Source organism: Meles meles, chromosome X, assembly GCF_922984935.1.
Source record: "Meles meles chromosome X, mMelMel3.1 paternal haplotype, whole genome shotgun sequence".
NCBI lineage: Eukaryota > Metazoa > Chordata > Mammalia > Carnivora > Mustelidae > Meles > Meles meles.
The window spans coordinates 305,137-315,350 of record NC_060087.1 but is presented as its reverse complement, the minus strand read 5'-3'; the positions used below and the strand labels follow the sequence as shown (position 1 = coordinate 315,350).

Below are 10,214 nucleotides of genomic sequence, written 5' to 3'. Positions count from 1 at the left end.
AGACTGTAACTGAGGTCATAGCTCGTAATGAAGGTGACGGAATCCTGTATCCCAAAATCGTGCTAAGCACGATCTTAGACTTTCGTGTGTTTACCAGTTGTCTCCCTATGAGGATGACGGAACAATTTCCCCAAGTACTGCTCAGGTATGTGGCTCCTCCTGAGATGAACATAATTGGTAGATGGACATGGAGTAGAAGTAGAAAGGGGTGAATGTCCAGCCTCGAGTTCTGTGGGTTTTGGGGCATTTCTAAGGAATCCCAGGAAGGTTCAGAATTCAGCATGGCCAGAAGGTGCACATAGCTCTAGTAAAATGCAAAATATCCCCTGTGTCTCAGGGCATCTAAAGAAGGTGGAGAAAGAAGCTCACCACCCAAATTTCTTGCCACCAACTACACGGTCTCTCTGATTATTTCTCGCCCAGGACCACTCCTTGGATCCCTGCCATCTTTCCTCATTCACCACACCTGGGTCCCAACCATTCATCTCTCCTGGCAGCCAGCAACTCCCACCAACGCTTTCCTGGAGATCACAATTCATCTCCCCAAGGCGAAGCGTCCTGTCCATCCAACCAGTGGGCTCAGCCACAGGTTTACCGTTGTTTACCCAAGATGGGGGCTCACTAAATTCCCCAGGGCCTCCCAAAGGGACATACTGTCTTTGATTCCCAGAAAACAAAAGGAGGTATGTTCCAATGGTCACCCACCCACAAAGCTAACATTGCTGCTCGGGTCTACTTGGCCCCAAACACTGTACACGGAAAGTCTGCCGCCATCTTGGATTCAACCCCAAGATAAACACAGAGTCCTTGTGACTTCTGCAACACACATTACTGGTATCTCCCAGATTAACTAGTATGCTTTGGGGGGGAAACGTGGGTCCTCTGAAATAGTCAAAACTGAAATTTCTTGCAACCGACCAACTTATTAACTATGTGGACTTTGTGCACCAGTTCACAAAGCAGCGTTGTTCACAACAGCCAAACGGTGGGAGCAACTAAATGTCGAGGAACAGATGAAAGCGTCGACAAACTGTGGTCCGTCCCGCGTAGTGGGATACGGCTCGTTCTTGAAAAGAAGGATGTCCCTCCCCTGTCGTGTCCCAAATGGACCTTGAGGACATGGTGTTCAGTGAGACAAGCCAGACCCGAAGGGACAAGTCCTGTCGGATTCCACGTGCTTGGGGTCTGTAGAAGACTTACTTGTATTGAAGGAGACAACGTAGATGGTCTTCCAGCCCCTGAGCAATGGGGAGTTTGCGTTTCATTGGGGGGGTCCTGGGGGCAAGGACTTCAACATCTGCATTTGGAGGAGACACTGTTCAGCTCAACACCCTTGAACATAGACTGGCCCCGAGTATCTTGAGAATGTAAACCTTTCCAGCATCATCCTTATAGTGGAGACGGCGGGTCACGTTTGTCCCCAGCCAAACCTCCCGAGACGGAAACTTCCTGCCAAATGTGAAGGCAATAAACCCCATCTTGAAACCAGAGTCCCCTGATACCTCCAGGGTCCTCCCCGTGAAACTCAGCCATACCTCGGTAATAAGCTCCAGGAGTCGGGTCTAAACATCCTCAGGTGCCCACGAGAAAACGTTTGCAAAGGTCCGAACCGCTTCCCTGCGGCCAGTTTCTTACCAAGTGCATTTCTGCACCTTAGGACGAGACAGCGGCATCCGGGTGCCAGATGCCCAGCACTTCAGGAGGAAAAAACCACACGTGTGGTCGAGCTTACCGCCGCCCCGTGTGTCCGTTGCAAAACACGGCCCTCATCGTGTTCCCCGGCGGGAGGACGAGGAAAGTCACCCGGAGACCATTTTCACGAGGGAAGGGCGTCCGCTTCAGGAGACCATGAAAGAATCTGCAAATCAAGGACGGAGAGAAGGAGCCAGCCCCCGGCTGCTCAGGATCAGCACTTAGCATCCTGATTAAAAACGGTGAGGCCCGGGGGGGGCGCGGGGGGGGGGCAGAATTTTTGATTTGAGGGTTAAGCCAATATTAGCACGAAAAATAAAATAAAGTGATTCAAATGGCCCACAGCTACGGCGTCGGTAGCAGGGATGTTTAGCTACAAAACGAGAGACCGGCTAATTGTGTAAATGCCTCTAATTACGTGTGCAGCGCCTCTAACCGCGGCTTCTCCCGGTAACTAATAAGAAATCAATTAGTTAATGAAGTGCCCATTAAATGCAATGCTAATCCCAGCCAGGGTTTTTTTAATGTTTCTCTTTCTTCCCCCCCCGTCTGATCCTCCTTAATGACCACCGCCATACGGCGCACACAGCTTTCTGCATGTCTAATGAAACATCGTTACAGGGTAGTTGGTATTCTGGGAGGACCTGAACGAAAGCTGCTTCCCAATTATTTTTAATTGCCAGACACTCTCGCAACTGGGTCTCCACCATGCGCTTCCGAGCCCCGCGCTGTCACGAAGCAGGCGCGGACGTGGTGCTTTCTGTCTGCGGCCCGGGAAGGTCCCGCCGTGGGCTCGGCCACGGAGCGGGATGCACCTACACAGCCCGAAAGCGGCTCCGGATGGTGCATGCCTGCTCCCCGACTGTGCCCGTCCAGCAGCAGCCGTCCTTCTGTGCCCGCTCCCCGGGGACCCGAGAAGCCCCGTGGGCAGCGTCCGGCGTCTTGGGTCCCCGGGGGAGCCGCAGTGGGGAGAAACACAACAGGGACACCCGGCCATGCCATGCTTCAAGCCATGCGCTCCCTTTGTAGTTGTGAACTGTGTCTGCCACAGACAGCTCTGTACGTGACAACTTGTCCCTTCTGCAAAGCGAGTCTCTGACCCTGGCTCCTGTCCTTCTCCCTCAACTTGGCCCAGCATGAGAAGGGACGCTTGCCGGCCGTCCTTCCGTCTGATATGTTCCCGGGGCGATTATGTCCCTCGTTGCGGGGGATGTCCATGTCCCAGGACAGCTTTTCGTCTTGCCTCATGATGAAGTCTCGTCGCCAAGTCCACGTGGGTGCCCCACCCCAGGGCTGCCCCACGTCTCACGATACAAAGGCACCCAGGACGTCCACTTGAAAACACCACAAAACCACCCTTGGGGATAAGGCAAAGCCGTCCGAGCCCGTGTCCGCGCTCGCGTTTACTTTCGGGCGGCCGCAAATTGAATTACGGGATCCAGCACCCCTGTTCCAAGAGCTCGGCCACCAGCAGCTGCCAGAGCCCCGGCCGTCAGCAGAAGGGAGATGGGATGTGACGTTTTGTTCATTAAATAAACAAACCCGGTCCGGGTAACAGCATTAGGTAGAAAGCCTCATCAATTCTGGTCCATTTATGTTCGCGTAACGAGAAGTGACAATTGTTCCTCACAAGCATAGGGACGGAACGGGAGCGCAGGAGGGCTGGGAGGCTCCGCGGGGAGCTCGGAATCGGAGGCACCCGGCACCACGACATACGGGGGAGGCGTCCGTGGGAGTGAGGTCCGTCCCTGGGAGCCCATGGCTGCTTGACGACGTGGCTACGCACAAGACGACTGCAGCCAGGGACGAAACATTGAATCCCAGTTTGGGGTTTTCCTTCCCTGTGTCCCCGCAGAGGCATCCCAGGCAGGACAATCCAGGGAAACAACCTCCAAGAGCATCTGGATTTTTTTTTTTTCTGGACGAATGCACTGTTTTGTGCTCAGCACAAATTTGGGAGCAGGTGGAGGGTAGAAGGGAACACAATGGCCTGTACCCCAAATTGTCATCTGTCCCCACACACTTCTTTTGTGTTGTGGCACCCATGGCATGGGACAGCCCAGAGACCCCACACTTCCGGCGAGGTCCTAGATTCAGGGGACGAAGGCACAGAGTCTCGGGTCTCCTCAGTTCCACAAGCACTAGGAGGAAAACAGGACACACGTCTGCAAACCGCAGCTTGCCTGAGCGTGGGGACCACTGCGGAGACCGCCGGTTCCATTCCAGTGAAACGTGCGGAGAATAGGAAACACATAGGTAGCACCCCAGAGATGCTGTTGATACAGGACTGCCCCCATTCCTGCCTTACCTGGGGGGGCATGTTCCAGGACCCCCAGCCGACACCCAAAACCACAGACAATCCCGAACCCAACCCACGCTATGCTGTCTTCCTAAACGTACATCCCGGTGGTGACGTTTACCCTATAAATCAGGCACCGTAAGAAATGTGCAATAACTAGTAATAAATAAAACCATCACGGCAATTTGCTGTGATAAAGTTAGGTGAATTGCGCGCTCTCTCTCAAAATACGGTATCGTGCTGCGCTCACTTTTCTTTCCTCGTTTTTCTGTCTTTTTTGGGAAGATTGTATCCATGCATTTGAGAGTGAGAGAGCATGAGCAGGAGGGAGAGGGAGAAGCAGGCTCTCCGCTGAGCAGGGAGCCCGACGTGGGGCTCGATCCCACCCAGGATCATGACCCGAGCTGCAGGCAGACGCTTCCCCGACGGAGCTCCCCAGGCGCCCCTGTGCTCACTTCTCTTTTCCCGATGACGTCAGATGAGGAAGCAGCCTCGCGATAAGGTGAGGAAGGGGAATGACGTACGCACGTCCCAGCACTGGGCCACCACTGACCTTTTGATGATCCACTAGGAGGGGTCGCCTGCTCCCGGACGACGGTCGACTTCAGCGAACTGACATGCAGTCGGCATTTCATACACGTTTCACGATTCCAGGGCATCTACTTGACCCTCTCTGCAGAACATGCCTAACGCAGAGCCCAGGGCTGACTCAAGCTCTCCACCACGGCCATCAACCCTATTTTTTTTTCTTTATCCCTTTGCCAGGGGTGAAAATGGAGCTTTCGGGGGGCCTGGAAGCAAGATCTTTGGTCTGGATTCTGGATTTGGATTCAGGACAGGGAGTATGAAATGCCAACTCCCCTGAGGTCCTTGACAACGGGTTTCAAGCCGAGAACCCCACTCTCTCTCCCTCCCTCCCTCTCAATATGACAACAGCCTGATTTTAAAAATTCCCCACCTGGAAGCCAACTTGGCTGACCTGTGTCATGGGAATCAGGCTCCTCTGGGCAAGCAGAACCAGTAGGGCCATGAATGTAGTTCGATAACCAGAGATCTATTTCAAGGAATGGGCTCGTGTGATCACAGAGGCTATACGTCCCAGTTCTGGAGGGTCACCTAACCGCTGAGACCCACAGAAAACCCAGTGCTATAGCTACAGTCTGAAGACTACTTGGACACAGAATTCCCTCTCCTTGGGAGGCATCATGACTTCCCCCCTACCCAACTCTTAAGGCCTTCAACTGATGAGACGAGGCCCACCCACACTATGGAGGTGATCGGCTCTGTTCAACGTCTGCTGGTTGAAATTGTCAGTCCCATCACAATAATAACACGATATAATAAAACATGAATAATAACACGATAATAACATGACCAAACATCTAGAACAACGTTTGACCACGTATGGGTACCCAGGCCCGTTGATGTATAAAACTAACCATCACCAGCAACCAAGACAGTAATCTCAATTGTAGGTATTTGGGGGGAAAAATAACTGAGAACTAAAATGTCAGTCCTTCCTTGCTGTCTGGGGAAGCCATGTGGCATGGAGAAGAAGGCCTATACACTCACCATCCAATAGCGATGGCTTTGGGGACTGTGGTGTCTCTGAACCCGCACATCCTTATCTGACGGCCGGATAATGAGAAACACAACACCTCTTGGCTCTGAATGTCCAGGCTGGTCTCACCGACACTTGTTTCAAAGCTTAAATCATCAAATTCCTCCCATTTTATCCATTTGCCACCTGGAGGACCTTAGGAACATCTCCCTTCTGCTTGTACTGTTACTGACAATATTTCTGTTAAAGCTGACTCATTTTTACAGTGAAATACATTTATTTCAGGGCATGACTTCACGTAAGAAGCGTCATAGCTTCAGAGCCACTTTCTTGTCCCACGGTACTGGGGACGCTTAAAATAAAGACCAATAAACACAATGAGGCCATTGAGCTCCATGTGGCAAGAGCCATCCCAGCCCAAAGCTCCCCCTGTTGGTGTGGAAATGGGATTCACAAGGGTAAGATGTGGATAAAGGCATGTATGCACCACACTGAGCCATCAGAAAACCACACAAGAGGGAAGAGCCCCTGCACTGTTTGTGGAAACACTGTTGGGCCCCAAAAGGTGGAAACAACCCAAGTGTCCAACACCAGGAGGATGGATAAGCACAGTGTGGTCCATCGTACAATGGAATACTATACAGCCACAAACAGGAGCAGAGCTTTGATCCCACGAATACTGGGCCCAGGCCTGAATAAGGCTGGCAAGTTTCCTTCCTTGCTGACCCACAATGAGAACATGGTGGCCAAAGTGGATGAAGTGAAGTCCACCATCAAATTCCAGATGAAGAAGGTGCTGTGTCTAGCAGTGGCTGTTGGCCACGTGAAGATGACAGATGATGAGCTTGTGTACAACATCCACTTAGCAGTCAATTTCCTGGTGTCCTTGCTCAAGAAGAACTGGCAGAACGTCCGGGCCTTGTACATCAAGAGCACCATGGGCAAGCCCCAGCGCCTGTACTAAGGCACAGTTCAATAAATCCTAGTGCTACCGTTAAAAAAAAAAAAAAAAAAAAAGCTGGTTTGACACCTGCTCCCCTGAAGATGGACCTCGAGGACACAATACCCGTGTGCAATCCTATGGATATGAGAATGTGCAGAACGGGCAGAACCATGGAAGCAGAAAATGCACTGGTGGTTGTCCAGGTCCATGGGGGAGATGGGGTCAACCTGGGTTTGTGAGGAAGATGGGGTTGACCTGGGTGGGTGGGGGAGATATGGTCATCCAGGTGGGTGGAGGAGATGGGGTCATTCTGGGGTTGTGGGAGAGATGGGGTCAGCCTGGGTTGGTCATCCTCCTTGCTCCTCCTGCGAGCTCTCTGACCCCTCACCCCAAACAGTAAAGCCAACCAACCATTTCCAGTCTTGCACATTAGGCTACAAGCAAAGCCAAGTACGAAGTTCACAGATGTCCCGGTCTTCAGACGCAGCACGCTGAGTCTGGTGCTCCTATGTCATCGACACCCAATAGCACACCGAGGTGCCCCCTTGCCGTATCACTGATGGGGGCCAGCACCTCGTGTCGGGATAATCTCGTGGGCCTGGTGTAAGGGTAAGTGCCCTCCACCGGAGCAGGGTCTCACCACCCAGAGAAGCTGCACGTACCCACATTGCCGAGGGAATACACACAAACAGACACACCTGCGTGTATACAGCTGCGTGGGAACATGCATGACACAGACGTGTGTACACATGCCTCGAGGGCCCTATGCACAGAAAGACACATAAACACAGACGTAGACACATACAGATGCGAATCTACATGCATGCAGTGTACACGTGTGGACACACGCATGTGGACAGACACTTGTAAGTGAAGGGACACACATACATGCAGACACACTTACATATAGGGATGCGTACGTCACACAAAGATGTGTCCAGAGACGCGCACATTTATACGCAGACGCATCCACATTCTGTCTTCACGGGAGGGAGCGAGAAGTCTTTGCAAATGCCTTGTGAGAAGCAAATGACCTGAGTGCAAGAGGCCGTTCCCATCTCTAAGTCGGTTCTTATCTTTAAACTTCAGAACTTGAATGTCCTGACCGTCTACGTGAACAACGTACAACATGTGCTCTCTGCATGTGCATGCGTGTGCGTGTGTGTGTGTGTGTGTGTGTGTGTTTGCAGAGGAAAAGATGGGGGGTTGGGGCACTATGTCAAGCAGGAAGCATGATTCCTAATCCCAGCTGCTGGAGTAGACTCTGCTCTTGAAGCCATGAAGACACTAGCCATTCACTACGCAAACAATCATCAGGAAAGTGAATGCCCAAACCAGTGGCTCTGCAGCCAGCAGATGCCACTCTAGTCTCGCTGAGCAAGACCCACGCAACCAAGGGAGGCTCCCTGGAAGAAGGAGAAACAGGTGAAAGGTGTCTTTCGAACATGAATCTTGCTTTGCCTGTCTAAGGAGTATGACTTGAAGTGGCTGATAGCTTCTTCGTGAGATGTAAGGGTTCATATGCCTGCCTGTGTTTCATGTGTTTATAGCTGAATGGCTTCCAGAGCAAAATGCTGTCAGGATGAGTGGATGGATGGGTAGATAGATGGATGGATGCACGGATAAGTGGATGAATGGATACCTGAGGGAATGGATAGATGGATGGATGGGTGGGGGGATGGATGAGTGGATTCATGGATAGATGGATGGATAGATAGATAGACAGATAGATGGATGTAGGGATGGATAGATGGATGGATATGAGAGATACATAGATACATAGACAACAGATAGATATGGATGGACAGACGATGGATAATTAGATGGATGTTTGAATAGATAGATGGATAGATAGATAGTTGGAAGGATATATGGATGATGGATGGGTGGATATGATAAATGAAAGATAGATAGATAGACATGTAGATGTAGGGATGATAGATAGATGGACATAGGGATGGATAGATGGATGGTTGGATATGATAGATGATAGATAGGTAATAGATAGATACATTGATAGATAGGTGTAGAGATGGAGAGATGGATGGATAGATGGATGGTTGGATATGATAGATGATAGATAGGTAATAGATAGATACATTGATAGATAGGTGTAGAGATGGATAGATGGATGGATATGATAGATGATACATAGACAACAGACAGACATGAATGGACAGATGATAGATAATTAGATGGATGTTTGGATGGATAGATGGATGGATGGATAGAGAGATAGTTGTTGGAAGGACATGGATACATGGATGGATGGATGGATACAAGGTTGGTTGGAAATATGGGTGGGTAGGTAGAAAGTGAACGGATGGACATATAATAAATAAAGTTGAGTATGTTTAGATTTAAATAATTAGACTATTTTTTTGAGGCTGGCATTCCTCCGCAGATCTGTTTGACATCACCCAAGAATTCCATGGGTACCCATTTATGCGCAGATAGGGCCATCTGTTTTTACATCTCACCAAGTTCCAATGTGTGCTTTGTCATACAAGGAATTTTTAAACAGAAGAAAGCTCTCCTTGCCTTATTTGTCCTAAGCAGGGTAAGTATTTTCTCTTAAGAACCTTACATTTTCTTTGCCCGAAGAAATAAATAGGGATGGTTGAAATTGGTCCAGCAAACTATTCAGCTGTGCAGCCAGAGAACCCTTTCTGGAAGCAGAAACTCCGCTTTGCACAGAAGGGAAAGTAGCATAATTGATTTACTGACCTGCGCTGGCTCTAGGGATGTGGGAGACACTCTTGTCTCCTGTACAGGATTTCATCCTGGGAATCGCACTTTTCATAGACATCTGCGGACGTTATGAATGGCTGATTAACGCAGCTCAGAACTACCGAGAGCCTTCGGGCAGGCGCTTCCACCCTCTAAACCGTGGCAGCGAAATTAAGAGCAGTGACCAAAGCAATCTGCCGTCAGGAACTTAATGAATCTAGCCGTGGAGGAGAAACAGTCACCACGTCCAGCAAATGGCTTCTGTCATCAAGAAGATTAAAATGATGAAGCCACGTTGGACTGCTCCTTCGTACGTCAATTTATCTCCTTCAGTAACCCTCCTTACGTTTTGTTTTCAGGGGCGATGAGCCAACACCTTCCGTTGGGAAAAAACAGCCACGCCAGAAACGCGCTGACTTGAGTCATTGAAATGCCAAAGTCAACGTCCAGAACTTGCCCCATGCAAGAACATCAGCCTCCGCTTCGGAACTATCTAGATCCTGACGTTAGGTTCAACGCCATTAGCCATCAGGGAAATTAAAACCAAACGACGCTACTTTGCACTCGCAAGACTGGTTACAATTTTTGCAAAGACAGATATCGTCAAGTATTTATGAGGACGTGAAGAAGCAGGGACCCTTGGCCTCTGTCGGTGGGAATGTCGAAGGGTGCGGGCACCTTGGACAGTATGTCGGCACTTTCTTTAGAATTTGAACCTATGACTACTCCCCAACCCTGCTATCCCACCCACGGGTGTGTCCCCAACAGAAATAAAAGTGTGTGGTTACACAAAGACGTGGAAACCAACGCTCCTAGGACCGTTATGTCTACAGCCGCGACACGGAAACAAGCCAAGCGTCCATCCGCAGGTGAGCGGAGACACAGAATGCCGTCCACCCATCGGATACGACGGTATCTCTCCGGAAGCGGGAATCCCATACTGATGTACACCACAACCCCAGTGACCCTCAGGAACCTGCTTCTCCATG

At 50.4% G+C, this 10,214-nt stretch overlaps 1 protein-coding gene across 1 annotated transcript; it reads left to right on the top strand.

Annotated features, from left to right (window-relative positions):
• The first annotated feature begins 6,180 nt into the window (after nucleotides 1–6,180).
• On the top strand, nucleotides 6,181–6,569 carry LOC123935233 (60S ribosomal protein L10a-like). The gene has a single exon (XM_045995798.1). The coding sequence runs from the start codon at nucleotides 6,181–6,183 to the stop codon at nucleotides 6,514–6,516; it is 336 nt and encodes a 111-aa protein (XP_045851754.1). The 3' UTR covers nucleotides 6,517–6,569.
• Nucleotides 6,570–10,214: the final 3,645 nt, after the last annotated feature.

Excerpts from the sequence above, each read along its gene's own strand:
- LOC123935233 (XM_045995798.1), top strand. The coding sequence starts at position 6,181 with ATGGAATACTATACAGCCACAAACAGGAGCAGAGCTTTGATCCCACGA.